The 18,729-nt window shown below is 47.7% G+C and overlaps 1 protein-coding gene across 1 annotated transcript; it reads left to right on the top strand.

Moving 5' to 3' along the window:
* The first annotated feature begins 1,378 nt into the window (after positions 1-1,378).
* On the top strand, positions 1,379-18,729 carry LOC136518248 (probable nucleolar protein 5-2). Its single transcript, XM_066511885.1, has 7 exons — positions 1,379-1,444; positions 1,536-1,577; positions 2,856-3,020; positions 3,095-3,204; positions 9,412-9,418; positions 18,249-18,319; positions 18,678-18,729. The coding sequence occupies exons 1-7, from the start codon at positions 1,379-1,381 to the stop codon at positions 18,727-18,729; spliced, it is 513 nt and encodes a 170-aa protein (XP_066367982.1).

Consider the following 18,729-nt stretch of genomic DNA (forward strand, 5'->3'; position numbering starts at 1 on the left):
GAGGGCGGGCTCTACCTCGCCCAACGTCTGAGGGTAGGCTCCACCTCGCCCGACGACCGGAGGCTGACTCCGCCTCGCTCGATGTCTAGGGTCAGGCTTCACCTCACTCGACGTCTGAGGGTTGGGTCTGCCACGTCCGATGTCTCGGGGCTGGCTCCGCCTCGCCCAACGTCTGCACCCTGCTCCTTCATAATGACGAGCACAGGGTAAGACAGGATACTCAAGTCAACTGTAATATCGAAGACCATACCCTGCATGTCTGTGGGAAAGTACTATCAGGATATGGCGGGACGGGCGCTTTAAGCCCTTCTAGGCATGACAGAGTTCGAACAGTGTTGTAGGCGCTGACTTTTGTCTTATAGTGTTGTGAGCGCTACAGTATGGAACGTGGGGACTCTACGCCGTCTGCTTCCCATAGGGTCATGGCTCGGCACCCTGGTGCGCCGCGCCGCCCGTAGGAGTGGGATGGGACGTGACCACTTGCCGAACGAAGCCAGAGCACGGCCCCATCAGGATCAGTGAACGTGCCATCCCTGGCACCGTCTGCTATGTCAGCAGGGCAGGCTCAAAGGAAAAAGAAGACCCGGTGCCTTCGAAGGACTTTCTCTGCCTCTGGTTTTTCCTCTTTCTCCTATCTATAATCCCTGCTCTCCCTTGATCTATAAAAGGGAGGGCAGGGCACCCCACTAAGGGACCGATCAATTCCACACACATCACTCCACATAGCTAAGCAGCCTTCATGCTCTTAGCACCCGTTCGACCTTTCCATTAGAGACTTGGGACCTGTCCTTCTCTCGACCGTTTGTACCCCTACTACGAACCTTTCAGTGTTAATAACACGAGCAGCAGCAGCAGACTGGACGTAGGGACATTCTACCCGAACCAGTATAAACCTCGTGTCTTTTAGCACATCATCTGGGCCTAACGCGCAACAAATATAAATTTAATAGTTCGTGTTTACTCGAAACACTGACAGCTGGTTTTGTAGCGATGGTAAGAATTGGCAATTGTTGTAGAAGTTTTTCCTTGGTAATCATACTAACCCAAGTTTGATTGACTAAAATAATATCCACCAGCTACCTGAAACACTGTGAGACTAGTCCACAGAGGAGTCCATAGTAAAATGTACCCATAACCTTATGGGCTACCTATAGTGAATAAAAAAATATTACTTTTTTTTACTCCTCTCTCTCTTTCTTGATCTTGCACAGGATTGGATATGACAAATTTTTTATATCAGATGGGACCCACTCTATAGGCTGCTTGTTGGCTGAAACATTGTGGGAACAAAACAATAGCTATAGACTTCTCATGTGGGTCTCATGTATATGGACTACTTGGTCCATATACATTGCGGTTGCTCTTACTGCTGTTTGAGATGCCCTCTGGCTTTGCCATATTCAACATTGATGGTATCCATTTGTTTCTACCAAAAGCGGAGGAGGTACTTGTTTAATTCTTCCTTCCGAGTGTAACTTGATTGTTGAAGCATTGTCATCGACCTATTTTTTCTGGATTTGCTTTGTCTCCTGCAGAACATCTGGGCAAACTTTGTCAAAGATTATATGACACACCGCGTCAGTGCCCCTTTCTTTCCTTTTTATTGCTTGTTGACAATATAACCGAGCAGTGATCTTGCATAATCATGATTACCATTTTCTATTTTGTATTCTATTGCTTGATGGGAGGCATATGGATACAAAGCTCACTGCTTCATTAGCTCTTATTTATTCAAACTCTTTCCCATAATTCTGTTTGCAAAGCATGTAGTATCTAGTGTGATGCTGTTGCACTCATGCCTGAAAACTACTTTCCTGAAAGTTTTTTTTTTCTCGAATACGCAAAAGCATTGTGTATTATTTGTATTAAGAAGGAAGAGAGTTTAAATTACAAATGGCCTATGCCGGCCCGGCAACAGAAGCTTAAAGGGGATCACATAGGCGTTAAGAACTATCTGCAGACGCGGTTTGTCGCCGTGTCCTATCCTGCTCCCGGCGTCGCCAAGCTGGAAAGTCCTGAAGCTCCGGCTTTTGCCCAGCGACCCGCTTCTTCTCTGATGGCCGAAATGAGGTCGACAGGTGCGACGACTGCCGCTCTGAACGTTGTTTCCATACTTCCCATGATACTAGCGCAAAGAGGGAGTCCAAACGTTGTACACCATTCCAGTCTGCGCGCAGCCGTCGCCACCAGGAGATGATGGATTAAGTTGCCGGCGGGAGCAGTCAACCGAAGGCATGGAGGATGATTGTCCAGACCTCCCTGGTATATGGACAGGATGCGACGATATGGTCAATCGTTTCCTGAGCTTGGTCACAGAGATAGCATTGCTCCCTTGCGTCCAGTCCATGGTGCAAACGGCGATCCCCAGTCCAGTGTCTGCGTCGGAAGGCTAGCCATAGGAAGATCTTTACTCTGAGCGGCGCCCAGGTCTTCCAAATGAGTCAGTGCCCACGGAATTTTATGGCGCCTGTGTGCAACATATTGTATGTAGACTTGGTCGTGTAAGAGCCACTAAACTTTCCTGAAAGTTCACTATGCGGGCAATTGATCGCCACAGAGTGAAACCTAATACACCAGTTTTTAACTAGTAACTGCTAGCTAGGTATGGCTTGGCCCAGACATGATACTACTACTATCAGAAAGTGCCACTATGGTCCATGTAAAAAAACATTGAATTACTTTAGGAACGAATACTTATTCTTAATTACACTGCAAGAATCGGGTAAACAAAGACTTAAAACAAGAATATACCTTGACGTACCTACAGAATTTATGCCCTCTGTCATGATTTAGAGATACTAGCATGACACTTGATAGTTGTATTTTACCCTTACCATGTTTATCTGTTATATCAGGTTATCTGGCTGAAAGAATTCAAGACTTTCAAGAACAAGTCCAATGCATTTAACCACACTGGTATTAACAGTGAGCTTGCCCAGATGATCAAGAAATGGCACCTTCCAGGTCAATTATTAGCTTTTGGAAAGCGGGAGCACAAAACAATAATTGAACAGAAGTTGGTTAGTATAGTCTCCCTTCTTTGCTTATATCCGTGAACAATTTTGAGATGCAATTTTGCTGCGGTATTTTGCAGAAAATATCCTGCCTGTTTAATGAGGCTGTAATGGAGGTGATGTGGGGCATAAAACATCTCATGAAGTGTTTAGTGCCTCAGGAAAAATCTGAGCTGCCTATGGAGGAGCTGTCAAGAGCGTCGGCGTTAAGGGTAGCAGGACCCTGACTACGTAGTTCGTAGTCGCGATCCGTGACTAAGGCGAGGTTTTACCCCTCTGCTCTTAGCCGGTTTAGAAGAAGGGAGGAATAGAGGTTAGATGATAATAACTTGCTTGTCTTTATTTCCTTCCACCGTACCAGACTAAATAGGCCTTAGAGGCTAACAAACCAGGAGATAATTGTTCCTTAATCTAAGGAACTGATTTGATACTCTTCTATCCTAGCCACTAGCCGGCTCAACCTGCCCTGCATGCCCAGAGGGCGACGGCGCGGCCCTAGCAGCGCGCTTGGCGGCGCGGCGTATGTCTCGGGCTCGCTGTTTCCTTGCATAGGGGCAGCCCCACATGACATCTCTCCCCCCCTCGACGAGCAGCTCGTCCTCGAGCTAGAAGGAATGGAAACCTATCACGAAAGGAGTCCAAGTCTTCCCACGTAGCAGAGGCAGCAGGTTCGCCTTTCCAATGGATGAGCACCTGGCGGATCCCACGGGCCAGGCGAGCGCGCACCGCGTGTTCCGGCTTCAGCTCTACCGCACCGTTGTGCATGGTTGGGAGAGGTGGCGGAGCATCTGGTGGGTTGCCCACCCACTTCTTCAGGAGGTCGACGTGGAAGACATCATGGAGCTTGGCACGCGGGGGCAAGGCGGGGTGGACAGCCACGTCGTTGATGAGCTCTGTGACGCGGTAGGGCCCGAAGAAGCGTGGCTGCAGCTTCCCTTTGGGCGCCTGGGACAGCGACGCGACTAGGCGATGGCATAAGCGGAGCAGGACCCAGTCGCCCACGGCATAGGAGACATGCCGATGACGCTTGTCGTAATGGAGCTTCTGGACAGCTTGGGCCTGCTCCAGCCAGTACCACGCGGCCGCCAAGAACTCCTCGCGTTCCGCCATAGTTTGTGCCACAGCAACCATGCGCGTGTCCCCGGGCTCATAGGAGCGGATGGTTGGAGGATCGCGGCCATAGACCACCCTGAAGGGCGTGTCGTGCAGCGAGGTCTGGTACACCATGTTGTAGATGTACTCGGCCCACGGCAGCCAGCGGAGCCATTGACGAGGGTGGTCGCCGGTGAAGCCCCTCAGGTACATGGTTATGACGTGGTTGGCCACCTCTGTCAGGCCATCCGATTGAGGGTGGAATGCCAACGTCATGTGGAGCTTGGTGCCCATGAGTCGCATCAGCTCCTTCCAGAACGTGGAGGTGAACACGGGGTCCCGGTTGGACACCATGGACTGTGGCATCCCATGGAGGCATACAATGTCGGTGAAGAACGCCTGGGCCACAGATTCCACCGAGTACTGGTGCGCGAGGGGGATGAAGTGGCAGTACTTGCTGAAGCGGTTCACCACCGTTAAGATGATGGACTTCCCTCGCACATGTGGTAGCGCCTCCACGAAGTCGAGGCCAATATCAGCCTAGACCACCATCGGAACCGGAAGGGACAAGAGCAGGCCGGCCGGGTGGAGGTGCTCCGATTTGTAGCATTGGCACGTGGCGTAGGCATGCATGAAGTCTTGGACGAGACGGCGCATGTCAAGGAAGTGAAAGTCCCAGTGGAGACAATGCAAAGTGCATTGCACCCTCTCATGGCCGTCCTCATGCACGGCGGCCATGATCTCCGGAAGAAGGGCCGATGTCAGTGGCACATACAAGCGGCTGTCGTATGTCACCAGGTCATCGGTAAGAGCCCAAGGCGCAGCGCATGATCCTGCAGTGATCTCATCCTAGATGGTGACCAAGGCCGGATCGGTGGCCTGAGCTTGGCGAAGATGCGTGATGAAGTCAAAGCGTGGCGCGGAGATGGCCAGCACAACGCCGTCGTCCGTATTGTGGTGGGAGAGTGTGTCCGCAACCGTGTTGAGTATGCCAGGCTTGTACTCGACGGTGAAGTCAAACCCCAGTAGCTTCCCGACCCAATGGTGCTGTGGAATCATGGTGAGGCGCTGGTCGAGGAGGAACTTCAGGCTATAGTGGTCAGTGCGCACCGTGAAGCGACGACCCCAAAGATATGGACGCCAGTTGTGAATGGCATGGACGAGGCCAATGAGCTCGCGCTCATAGGCGATGAGGGAGCGGTATTAGGGCGCCACCGGTTGACTGAAGTACACAATGGGGTGCTTGTCCTGGATCAGCACCGCTCTGAAGCCATGGGTGGACGCATCGCACTCGATGACGAATGGCCGTGTGAAGTCCGGAAGCACGAGGACCTGGGCCAAGATGACCGTGGCTTTTAGAGCCTAGAAGGCCATGGCGGTGGCGTCGTTCTAGGTGAAGCCCTCCTTCTTCAATAGCGTCGTTAGCGAAGCTATGATGGCACCGTAGCCCTAGACAAACTTGCGGTAATAGCCCTCAAGGCCCAAGAACCCCCGCACTGCACGTGCTGAGCGGGGTTGGGGCCAGTCAGAGACCGCCTACACCTTGGCAGGGTCCATGGCGACACCGGCATCAGAGATGATGTGCCCTAGGTAGGCGATGGAGCGTTCGTCGAAAGCGCATTTAGAGCGCTTGACGAAGAGGCGGTGCTACTGCAGCATGGCGAAGACGGCCCACAGGTGGCGAAGATGATCCACCCATGATGCACTGTAGATCAAAATATCATCAAAAAACACAAGTACAAATCTACGAAGAAAAGGCCGCAGCACGTCGTTCATCAGGGCCTGGAACGTCGCCGAGGTGTTGCACAGCCCGAACGGCATGACTAGGAACTCATACCGACCGTCATGGGTGCGGAACGCCATCTTGGTGATGTCGTCAGGGCGCATGTGGACCTGATGGTAGCCCGAACACAGGTCAAGCTTGGTAAAAAACTTGGCGCCGGGAGCTCATCTAGAAGCTCGTCGATGACAGGAATCGGGAAGGCGTCCTTGATGGTGATGGCGTTCCGGGAGCGGTAGTCGATGCAGAACCACCACGAACTATTGGCTTTCTTAACAAGGAGGACGGGGGAGGAAAACGCCGAGGAGCTCCATCGGATGAGGCCTTGCGCCAGCATTGTGGCGCACTGGCGTTCCAGCTCGTCCTTGTGCGTGGCCGGGTAGCGGTAGGGGCGCACCACGATTGGATGCGAACTGGGAACAAGAGTGATGCCATGGTCGCTGGCGTGGGGTGGTGGTAGCCCATGCGGGTCATCGAAGATGTCGGCGAAGGAGGCGAGGAGCTCGTCCAGCAGAGATGGCGTCGCCATTGTGGTGTAGATAGTGGTCGCGTCGGGGCCCTGGATGCCCTACCAACAGACCGGCTGGCCATGCTGGTGGAACATCATGCGTCAGGCACCAAAATCCCAGAGGATAGGGCCCAACATTGCTAGCCATTGAGTGCCCAAAACCATGTCAAAACCTACAAGGGGCATGACAAACAGATCGGCATGAAAGGTGTCGCCGTGGATGGCGATGGCGGCCCCGCGGATGACGCCCACGCAGGAGACGCGTTCACCATTCGCCACTGTCGTCGTGAGCCAGGGCAAAATTGTAGAGGGAGGCCAGTGCGCTGCGCCGTGGACTTAGAGATGAAATTATGTGTGGACCCCGAGTCCAGGAGCGCTAGGAGCGAAGTACCGCCGAGGCTAATGGTGAGCTGCATGGTGTCACTAAAATGAACACCCGCTATGGCATGAAGCGAGAACATGGGCGACTCCTCCTCAGCACCCCCTGGTTCAGATGACTCCGGGACCTCCTCTGTGTAATCCACCAAGCTATCCAGCAAGAACAGGCGTTTGCAGACCTTGTTATGAACACGTACGAATTTCTCGTCGCAGTTGTAGTAGAGGCCCAAGCAACGGCGCTCCTCCTGCTCAGCTGTGGTGAGGCGCTTGATCGACCAGCCCTCCATGATGGCAGTATTCAATGTGGATGATGTCATTGTAGGAGGCGCTGGAAGGGCGAGACGTTGAACGGGAGCTGGCAGGAGGCCACGCGTGGCAGCGTGGGGTGGCAGCGCGGTGTACTGCTCCCGCAACTCTAGCTTGCGGGCCAAACTAATCGCGCTAATGAGGTTCTATGGGTTGTGGACCTCAACGTCGAAGCTAGGCAATGGTAGCAGGCCACCGGTGAAGCGTTGTACCTACTGAGCCTCGTCGAGGGGCCTCACACGGGGAAGGAGTGCCTGGAAGCGGTCCTAGTACTCGATGACAGAGCCGGTGCGCCTGCAGTCCGCCAGCTCGAAGAGAGGGTTGGATCGGAGGGGAGCACTACTATAGAATCGATTTTTAGGGGTGGCTCATAACCATTTGTAGGGGCGGTTTGGCCAGCCGCCCCTACCGAACCATCTCTATAAATCATGCATTTGTAGGGGCATTCTAGGCCGCCCCAATAAATCGATTTGTAGGGGCAGCTAGTGTTTCCAGCCGGCCCTACAAATGGATTTTTAGGGGTGGCTCGTATTACCAGCCGCCCCTACAAACAGGTATTTGTAGGGGCAGTTCAATCTAGAACCAACCCTACAGTATGTTTTCCTGCCAAAAAATCAAGTTTACAATTCAAAATCGCGTTGCCGAACATCCCGCGACCAACATTCCAAACCGCGTTCGCATTGCTGAACGCCGCGCGACCAACATTCTGAACCACGTTTGCGTTGCCGAATGCCCCGCGACCGTGACTACAAGCACAAGAGTATTCTATAAAGTACAATTACAAGTCCAATTCATAAGAATATATACAACCCATCATTAAATATACAAATTCCATACACATTCTTATCAACGTCCTAGTGCTAGCCTTTCAATCTCACGAAGGTGTTGGTACTGAGGATTTGTACCTAACTCAGACTCTCGGTCATGGTAGGCGCCTCTGACATATACAATCTGGTCCAATATGAAGTTGGAAAGGTCACCGACGAGCTCTAAGAGTTGGTCATCCTTGTATAGGTCTCTTTTCATTCCTTTCTCTTCTCTCCACTACAAGAGAACAAGTTTCGGTTTAGTATTTGATACCATATATGAAGTTTTTATACTATGGGTGAAGAGGTTCAAACTTACCCTTAAGGGGTGTCTCCTGTAGGCACCGGTGTTACTCATCATAGAACATATATAGTATCCACAATGTACACTCCCAGGCCTCTGCTTGGGGCACTGTGTGTTTTGCATATGAAAATGTTAAGTAATGCTTTTGACAGCCATGTAACGGAGTACTAAAGAAGTAAGTTACACTTACCGCACATAGTGTTTTTATAGCTAGCTTTTCCTTCCTTGCTGGATCATGCCTTCCATGATGATTAGTGACATAGAACCTAAATGCCCTATTCAAATTATTTTAGCAAATACAACTTGTTAGTATCCAAAAGTGAACGTTACAAGTATGTATACAAACATATAAGCTAATGAGGATTGTCGATATGTATACATCTTGAGAATCGATATGAAGTCTTTGTATGTCACCGTGTCCCTATCTAATGAATCAAAGACCCATGCCATGCTCCTCCCGACATCGATGGCTATACAAATCCAGTGATTGCTGTATGGATTTAATCATAGAACTAGATAAGCTCTTTTGCATCGAATAAAATATATCGAACAAAGCTTTAAGTATAGAGTTGAACTTACTCGAAGTTGTATGGTAACCATATAGTAGAGTGTTGTTGGAGATTTTTGAAAGCCATGGCAATGTATGCCGCAACCTTAAGGGACTCTTCCCTTAGTTTCGCCGAACGGATGTGCTCTTTCTCCCGAAGAGTCTTAGCTAGCTCTTTGGCATCCAGTGTCCATCATTTTGGGTAATTAAAATTTGTTTGGGCTATAGCTTGAGGGTCTACATATTCGGCTTTCACACTTGGCATTTGTTTGATAATGTGCACTTGCATTCTACAAATCACGGTGTGGGTTAGTTACAACAAAATTCAAACATTACATTCATATCATATCAGGAGGACAAGGACTTACAGGCACCATGTGCGAATTAGATTCATCTCTATTTCTCCCAGGTGAAAGCATGTGTGCATGCAATTGAAGTCAAAGACAATTTTCCCGGCTAGGCTTCCAAATGTGCCGGTGGGGAAGCATGCTTGTATGATATCTATGCTCATTGGGAGAACACGCAAGTACCAATCATGGAACCTTCTTATTCCAAGTGGTAGGCACTGGATGTCCCGATTTGGTAGGAAGGGCTTGCCTCTTTCATATGTTTTCAGGTAATCCTTTGACCATTTGATGGCATCAACATTTGGATACTGCTTTGTAATTTGGTGGAGTTTGCTAGTGATGGCCTCCTCAGAACCCCGTGATGGGACTTTTTTAACTTGATTCTCAGGCTTGAACTGGTCATGGGAATACCACTTGTACACCGACGAGATGACTTTGATTGGAATATAAACTAGCCTTATGTTGATTGGAATCTTCTTTCGGAGTTCCCATTCAGGCACATCCTCATCTTCTTGTGCATCACCTTCTTTAGGAGGCACTTGTTGTTCATGTATTGGTTGTGCTTGTTGAGAAGACTGTGGCATCTCATCATGCACTTGCTCGGTGCGAGCTAGAGAAGGTTGTGGCATCTCATCAGGCATATGCTCGCTAGGAGGCGGGGAAGAATGTGGCATCTCAGGAATGTGGGGGTCATGAGATGGTGAAAATATCTCCCCGACCTCAACAACTTGCTCCAAATTTGGGAGAGAGGGAGGCGGCGAAGAAGCAGTCAATATAATGTCCCATTTGTGCCAGAGGATGAACTGCCCCATAACGTCTCTGAGTAACATAGCCCCTCGGGAGTTGCATAGTCTATCCTCCACTGCATGAACTCAAGCTTCACTATATGCACCTCGACCCTAGTGTAGTTCGGCAGTATCTTATTATTATGGTGTAGGCCACCGGGAGGATGTGCCACACTCGTTACCACCTCCATCATAGTATTTTGCTGGCCGCTGAGAAACACCAAGGTGCAACTAGTTGGTTCCCGTATGCGATCGACTGGGGTTGTGGCTGTAGTGGAACCTTGGCTGCTAGGAACTTTTGGAGGGCTGCCAACTAATGCCAGTTCTCCCAGTGGCGTCACTAATATCCGTGGCTCCATAGACAGTCTTTGCTCCACCAGTGCCTTCACATCTAGAGCCTTCACTTGGAGCTCAAGACTAGTCTCCTAGTCTCGGCCATGTTTCTTGTACATGTGTTTGTCCTCTTTGAATCCTTGCTTCTAGGTCATCCTTTTCCCCAGCCCCCTGGTGCGGCCTGTGTGCTCCTTGTTTCCCAAGCCAAGGCTAAGCTCGTCCCTCTCTCTAGAAGGATTGAATGAGCTCTTCTCCTTGTCTTTAGCATATTTTAGTATCCTTGATACCGCCTCTTGGGTCTCCGGCTTATCAAACTTAAGATTACTGCCGGATGATTCTGTACTCCTTGCATATATCTAGTTCCTTGAGCGTACCTTCATATTTATCACATCAATATTCCTAGCAGCTGCGGCCTCTTCGTCCATCTTCCTAAACTGTTCTTCCTTAGCATAGTAGCAACCAGGGCCTAGATGATGATGGTGTTTGTTCCTCTTCGCCAGCTCGGTGTTACGAGCACTGAGCTCTAATGCCTCAGGTGAAGTCTTCTAAGCCATGAGCTCCTCCCATTGACTAGGAGTTATTTTGCCGAACTCGTTGAAGGGAGTTAACCCCTTTTGGATATACTTCGTGTTGAGCTCCGACCTCCAACGTCGGAATGACTCTCCCGTCATCTTGATAGCATTTTTTTTTTAAAAATCATGCTTACCCTCCAGAAATCTAAAATTAAGCTTTAGCTGCCTATCCCATAGTGCATTCTTTGTGTTCTCTGGTACCTCTTTCTAGTTAGGGATTGCTGGGTTCAATTTATCTCTTACTAGGGCCCCAATCGCATTACGAAATTGTCCTCTTAATTCCTTTGGCTCAAGGATCTCCCCTGCTGGCCCGACCTCTGTTATCACATAGCATGCCTTATCTGGATATAGATTTCCTTTTCTATCCCCTTGTTTCCTCTTAGGCTTGGTAGTCATGGTAGTGTCTTAAGGTTGTGGAGCAGAGGCATCGTGATCCGTCTCTGTGGCTGTTGCCTCTGCTCTCCTTTCCTCTACTCCATCTTGTCCAGTGAGATGTCACAGACATCAACGTCATCTTTTCTGAGTTTCAGGAGGGACCAGTATATACGATAGGTCAAAGTGTTAGTAGAGGTAACATAGCCAAAGCTTTAGCAAAATTTACAAGCTAAGGCTTTTTCCCTACCTCCTCGTTCAGGTCAAAATCCTTGTCCAAATCTTCCTCCGTTGGCCTCCTTCTGGCTTCACATGGGAAAGGATCCTTAGAACTTTCATATCCCTCTTCTGAGTCATCATCATCATCCTCTTCTTCTTCGCCTTCAGCAGCCTCTCCTACTCTTCCTTCTGCTCCCCCTTCCTCCTCGTCACACTACTCCTGAGTAAGCATCACTTCTAGATCCTTTTCTAACTTGTTATCGAACTGCTCCTGAGTTAGCTGGTCCTCTAGTGCTTGCTCCTCATTGGTTGGGTGCTCATCATGCTCAGGGCATCGGGCTACACTGTCTGGTGTCCGTGACATTATTTCGCGCTTTGTTCTAATAGATGCAAGAAAGTGTGCTTTAGGTACACGAGAAGGTATAAGAAATAAAAAAGGGCTATAAACCAAAGTAGTCCTATAAAACAACAATATATCAAAAAAAGAGTAGTAGCAGTGGTAGAGGCCTCAGAAACATGTCAATCATCATCTGATCTTGAACTTGGAGCATCAAGGCATCATAATAGAGAAGAGAGGAGAAGGTAATGTAGGGGCGGCTGCTAATGATGCCAAGTTCCTCACAAGTTCTTGATCATCAGCTCATATTCCATATAATGTATGGACTTGGACAATTTCATCATCGACAAAACAAAGGAGAGGAGAGGAGAGGGGAGATTTGGCAAAAAATCAACAACTGCTTAGCAAACATAGTGCAACAGCTAATGGCAAAAGACAGGACAACAAGTCCTGGGAGATTTGGCAAAAAAAACAACAGCAGCCAACAGTTAGTAGCTAGAAGTAGCCACTTAGGAGTAGTAAGTAGAAAGTAGTTGAGTAGAGTAAGTGTAGCAGTAGAGTGGTAGTAGTAGAGTAAGAGTAGCAGCCACTTAGGAGTAGTAGTAGGAGCATCACTGAAAGAAGAGCAGCAGTAGGAGTAGCAAGTATAGGGAGGAGGAGTAATAGGAGTAGTAAGAGGAGGGGTAGGAGGAGGAGTAGCAGTAGCAGCAGCCACTACACACCAGCAGTATATAAGCAAAAAAACAGAGAAGGAGTAGTAGTAGGAGTAGGAGGAGTACTAGTAGGAGTAGTGGTAGGAGGAGTAGTAGTAGCAGTAGTTAAGTAGTAGTAGTAGTAGCAACAGCCACTACACACTAGCAGTATATAAGCAAAAAACAGAGAAGGAGTGGTAGTAGTAGAGTAAGAGCAGCAACCACTTAGGAGTAGCAAGTAGTAGTAGTAAGTAGAAAGTAATAGAATAGAGTAAGTGTAGCAGTAGAGTACTAGTAGAGTAAGAGCAACAGCCACTTAGGAGTAGTAGTAGGAGCATCACTGAAAGAAGAGAAGCAGTAGGAGTAGCAAGTATAGGGAGGAGGAGTAATAGGAGTAGTAAGAGGAGGAGTAGGAGTAGTAAGAGGAGGAGGAGTAGGAGGAGGAGTAGTAGCAGGAGTAGTGGTAGGAGTAGTAGTAGTAGCAGCAGCAGCCACTACACACCAGCAGTATATAAGCAAAAAAAATAGAGGAGTAGTAGTAGGAGCAGGAGGAGTACTAGTAGGAGTAGTGGTAGGAGGAGGAGGAGGAGGAGTAGTAGTAGCAACAGCCACTACACACCAGCAATATATAAGCAAAAAACAGAGAAGGAGTGGTAGTAGTAGAGTAAGAGCAGCAACCACTTAGGAGTAGCAAGTAGTAGTAGTAAGTAGAAAGTAGTAGAGTAGAGTAAGTGTAGCAGTAGAGTGGTAGTAGTAGAGTAAGAGCAGCAACCACTTAGGAGTAGCAATTAGTAAGAGGAGTAGTAGTAGTAAGAGGAGGAGTAGGAGTAGTAAGAGGAGTAGGAGGAGGAGGAGGAGGAGGAGGAGGAGGAGTAGGAGTAGTAGTAGTAGTAGTAGTAGCAGCAGCAGCCGCCACTACACACCAGTAGTATATAACCAATAAAAGTAACACAGGTTATCGAAAAACACAGGTGCCAGCTCAAGTTCACTAGTATTATTTGATAGAGAAACACAGGTGCTAGCTCAAGTTCACTAGTAGAAACACATGTGCCAGCTTCACGACCACTGATAGAGAAACACAGGTGCCAGCTCAAGTTCACTAGTAGAAGTACCAAGTTTCCTCCCAATTTCCATATATTATTTGATAACCAACATATTTGTTTATTTATATTTGCTCTCAAATCAGCGGGTTGCTGCATGAGGTAGCCTTCCAACGCTTGTTGGTGATCTTAGATCCTAGACAAACATGATAGTCCTCCTTAGCAAATTATAGGGTTTTAAGATCAAAGATTAAATGCCTAGAAAGACAGCAATATAATCGAGTACCAGGTTACTGAAGTATAGAATAGTACACAAATATTAAAAGTAACACAAGTTATATGCTCACAGGTTTAACTAACTGATCAGCAAGTAATCAGTTCAACAGTAGAGATAAAAATACTAGGCAGGTAATAAGACAATGCTAAAAATAATCAACACTACCCTTCACTGTCACGTTGTCTCACTACACTGCATTGTATCATCGAGCAATTTAATCAGCCCACGCAATTGCAATCACACCCAAGTAACATAGTACTAGCAGATTGCATAAATATAAATATCTGAACTAAAAACTGAGAGGGGCAACGGGTAACTCACAGCACGTAGATTGCACCAACCCGAGAAGCAGAGGTACACCGCGTGGCAGGGAGCCCAGGAACCAGGCCACAGTTGATAGCACCAGAACAAAGCAGTATGGCACCACACAGGCGCACGTATAGCAACGGCATGCCGCCGGTCAGAACCAGCAGCTCAACACCACAGCACCACCACTACCAGTACCAAGTCGTCGCCGACCACCGGTGGAGGTGCGCGGAGGCCGCCCGCCAGTCGAGGTGCGCGGAGGCCGCCTGCCGGTGGAAACCCTAGGGAGGCACGTGGGTGCGGGGAGGAGCAGGCGCGCGTGGAAACCCTAGGGCAGGGAGGAGCAGGCGGGAGGGGGCGCGGGTGCAGGGACCGGTCGAGGTGCGCGGAGGCCGCCCACCGGTGGAAACCCTAGGGAGGCGTGCGGGTGCGAGGAGGAGCATGCGTGCGCGGATACCCTAGGGTGGGGAGGAGCAGGCGGGAGGGGGCACGGGTGCGTGGAGGCCGCCCGCCGGTGAAAACCCTAGGGAGGCGTGCGGGTGCGGGGAGGAGCAGGCGCGCACGGAAACCCTAGGGCGAGGAGGAGCAGGCGGGAGGGGGCGCGGGTGCGGGGAGGGGGCATGGGTGCAGGGAGGAGCAGACGCGCGGGTGCAGGGAGGGGGTAAGGTTCCGGGAGGCGGCGTCGGTGGAAACCCTGACGGCGTCGGAGGAGAAGACCAACAACAGCAGGCGCGCGACGTCAGAGGAGAAGAGGTGGCGTCCCTTTCTTTTATAGTCAGGGAGATTTGTAGAGGCGGTTCCTGATCCAGCCGCCCCTACAAATGAATTTCTAGAGGCGGTTCCTGATCCAACCGCCCCTACAAATATTTTTTATTTTTTTAAATAATTAATTCTGTATTATAAAAACAATTGTGTATATATAAAACAATTGTGACCAAAATAAAAGTACTATAAAAATAATTGTGTATATACACAAATATAATATTTTGTATTATTCTATATATGAAGAAATATATATATAAACAATTGTAGTCAAAACAATATAGAAAACAAAAAAAACAAAAATTAAAAATTTGAATTTTAAAACTTCGACTACAATTTTATGACATTATATGAAATAAAATAATAATGTTGTAAACATAAAAGTTGTATAACTCATCAACATGTACAACTTTTATTTTAGTCATCTTGTCACGTGACTTTGTTTGAACTATTTAAATTTTGAAATCCAAACAATTTCAGCTTGAAACAATATTTTGAAAGAGTAAATGATTTCAGATGAAAAACTCATAAATACCAAAGTTGTAGAACTCATCAATATGTACAACTTTTATTTTGATCATATTTTCATTTGATTAAATTTGAATAGTTGAAATTTTGAATTTCACTAAATGGCAACTTCAAACAAAATTTTGAAACCATAAATGACTTCAACAATAAAAGTCGTGAACATAAAAGTTGTTGAACTCCTCACTATCTACAACTTTTATTTTGATCACTTCTTCATGTGACAAAGTATTAGTAAACATTATTCATAAATTCACATATGACTCATAGTTTCATGAACTATACGAGAAACATGTTGATTTGTGAATAATGTTTACTATCACTTTGTCAGATGAAGAAATGATCAAAATAAAAGTTATAGATCTTGATGAGTTATACAACTTTGGTATTCGTCACTTTTTCAGCTGAAACCATTTAATGGTTGAAAATCTTGTTCGAACTTGTCATTTTTTAAAATTTGAAAATTTGAAGTGCTCAAACTTTGACAAATGAAATTTTGTAGTAATAGAGTGGATGTTCAAATAGAGTCATCAGGATGTTGCAAAAGGTAGTCTCACACACATGCATAAAATGTAGTCTCACATACATACAAAAATATGTAGTCTTACACACGTACATAAATATATAGTCTCACACACATGCATAAATGAAGTCTTACAAACACACACTTACACAAACACTCTACGTTCAACAACTAGCTAGCCCGCTGTAACGACTTTTCCTTTGACACCTTTTCGTTCCCATGGCATTATGTCTTTCGGGAGGTTCTTTTCCACAACACTGATCTTCTTAGGAAAGTCTGTGAATAGCGGCATCTCATCGTAGTTATTGTAAGCTTCAACATCGTCCACGCCATCAACTCCAATAATGTGTTGTTTCCCGGAGGCAACCACATGATTTGTCTTCTTCTTTGGGGGGGTTACTTTGTGGGTTAGACATATAGAAAACTTGTGCGACACGTGAAGCGAGCACCCAAGGGTCATCTTGGTAGCCTAGATTCTCGAGGTCCAGGACTCTGAATCCGATCTCGTTCAGTTGGTGTTGTTTGATCCAGCGGCATCGAAATATGGTCACCGTTATATCCCTTCCATAGTCAAGTTCCCATATCTCTTCAATGATGCCAAAGTATTGGATCTTTCGCCCTAATCCATCGAGAGCCTCTATTCGAACGCCGTTGTTTTGGTTCACATATTTACTATCCTTTGCGTGGGTATAGTACGTATACATATTGATGTCATAAGCATTCTAAGATGTCACTTGTCTCGATGGCCCCTCCACCAACCTACTGATGGTAATAGAGTCTATGATTTCTTCAGGCGGTATGTTTTGGTCCTTCAACCATGTAGTTAGTCGTTGCTTGTGTTGTTTCATGACCCAATCATCCGAACGGCCATTTCTCTCCGCCATAATGATAGCCAAGTGTTCATCAATGTACGGTTGCATCAGTTGTGTACTTTGCAAGACACTATAATGCGTCCGACTCACCTCTTTGTAATCATGGTCGATGAACACTTTCCTACCACTGGTGCCCTTCCTAGCTAGCCTACCCTTATGACAAGAATCGGGTTTACCAATTCCTTTCTGTACTTTTAGGTACTCTTAACAGCACTTGACGACTTCTTCAGTACTATAACCCTCTATCATGGAGCCCTTTGGGTATGCTCGATTATACACGTATCGACTTAGAACCGACATAAATCGCTCATAGGACCACATTTTATGCAAGTAGCAAGGGCCTAGCGCCTGTTTCTAATGAACCATGTGAATCATGAGATGTGGCATTATATCAAAAAAAGCAGGAGGTAAACACATCTCCAGTTGGTTTTGTGTCTCCACCACAAATTCATATAGGTCACTCAGCTCTTGCTTGCCAATCGTCTTCTATGAGATCTTCGAAAAAAGTAGCACATGCGGGTGATGGCTATTTTCAAGAACTCTGGCTTTATAGCCCTGATTGCAATAGGTAGAAACACTGTCAGCATCACATGGCAATCGTGAGCCTTGTAGTGTGTTATTGACAAGTCCTTCATCGACACTAGCTTCTTCATATTTGCTGAAAACCCAGTCGGGACTTTGATCCCCCTCAGGAAAGTGCATATAGCTCTCTTCTCGTCTGGTGTTAGTTTGAAGCACGCCACGGGCAGAGTGTATTTTCCATTAGCCTCAGGTACCGGGTGAAGCTGTGGCATCATGTTGTAGGATGCCATCCACACCTTCTCCTCCTCCATGATCCGCTGCTGATGAAAATACGACTCACACCTATTGATGAAGATGAGAGGATCGGACTTGCCGTCGTACCGCGAGAAATTCATCTTCTGGAACCGTGGCGGACGGTCCTGGTGGTGCTCGCCGGTGACAGACTTGCCGGAGGGCGATCGTGAGTCAGCTGCCAGACGTTCGATGGCCCGGGAATTGGCCTTGACCAAGGTCTGCAGGGTCTTGAGGGTGGTAGCCAGGGTCTCCAAGGTGGCCTTGAGGTCGGCGTTGTCCCCCATGATGGAGGCGCTGCGATCGGTGGCCGATGAAGATGCAGAGGGCGGCGGCAGTGGAGAAGTACCACGCACAGGCGAGGAACGCCAGGATCGTGATACCAGGTTGTCAAGAGCGTCGGCGTTAAGGATAGCAGGACCCCGACTACGTAGTTCGTAGTCGCGATCCGTGACTAAGGCAAGGTTTTACCCCTATGCTCTTAGCCGGTTTCGAAGAAGGGAGGAATAGAGGTTAGATGATAATAACCTGCTTGTCTTTATTTCCTTCCACCGTACCGGACTAAATAGGCCTTAGAGGCTAACAAACTCGGAGATAATTGTTCCTTAATCTAAGGAACTGATTTGATACTCTTCTATCCTAGCCACTAGCCAGCTCAACCTGCCCTGCATGTCCAGAGGGCGACGGCACGGCCCCAGCAGCGCACTTGGCGGCGCGGCGTAAGTCTCGGGTGTGCAGTTTCCTTATGGATTAAAGACTGTGCTGAATCGCCATGGTTTTAATGTTAAACCAGAGATGGTGAGAGCACTGTTTGCTTTCCCGTATGGATGGCACTAAATGCTTTCTGCTTTACTATTGCTCTCTCTCATATACTGTTATGCTTTCTGATAGTTTGTGCGCTTGAGCCCTTAATTGGTGCTGACCAAACTTTTTGATACAGTACTTCTGTACAATTTTCATTTTCTTCATTTTTCTGTTATTGATGAAGTATTCTTCTTTGTATCCAGGTTAATGGGCGTATTATTGACGCAGCATGTGTCTTGTATGACTGTGATTTATGTGAGACTAAGCATTCTGACTTCTTGCTTAGTGCTGGTGTGTGCCTTATGGAGGTATCAGGCATTGCATATCAGGGTGAGCTTAATGAAAATTGCAACAGCTCTCAAGGTTTTATCTGATCCTGAAAATGAAGTTGTATATGATGATCCTGAATCGGTAA

The sequence above is a fragment of the Miscanthus floridulus genome, chromosome 17 (assembly GCF_019320115.1).
Source record: "Miscanthus floridulus cultivar M001 chromosome 17, ASM1932011v1, whole genome shotgun sequence".
Taxonomy (NCBI): Eukaryota; Viridiplantae; Streptophyta; class Magnoliopsida; order Poales; family Poaceae; genus Miscanthus; species Miscanthus floridulus.

Bases quoted from the DNA above. Each gene is read 5' to 3' on its own strand.
- LOC136518248 (XM_066511885.1), top strand. From the start codon at position 1,379: ATGCCCTCTGGCTTTGCCATATTCAACATTGATGGTATCCATTTGTTT. The intron at 1,578-2,855 runs GTCAGTGCCCCT...CTGTTATATCAG, and splicing joins AAGATTATATGACACACCGC to GTTATCTGGCTGAAAGAATT. The intron at 18,320-18,677 runs GTTTGCTTTCCC...ACAGCTCTCAAG, and splicing joins CCAGAGATGGTGAGAGCACT to GTTTTATCTGATCCTGAAAA.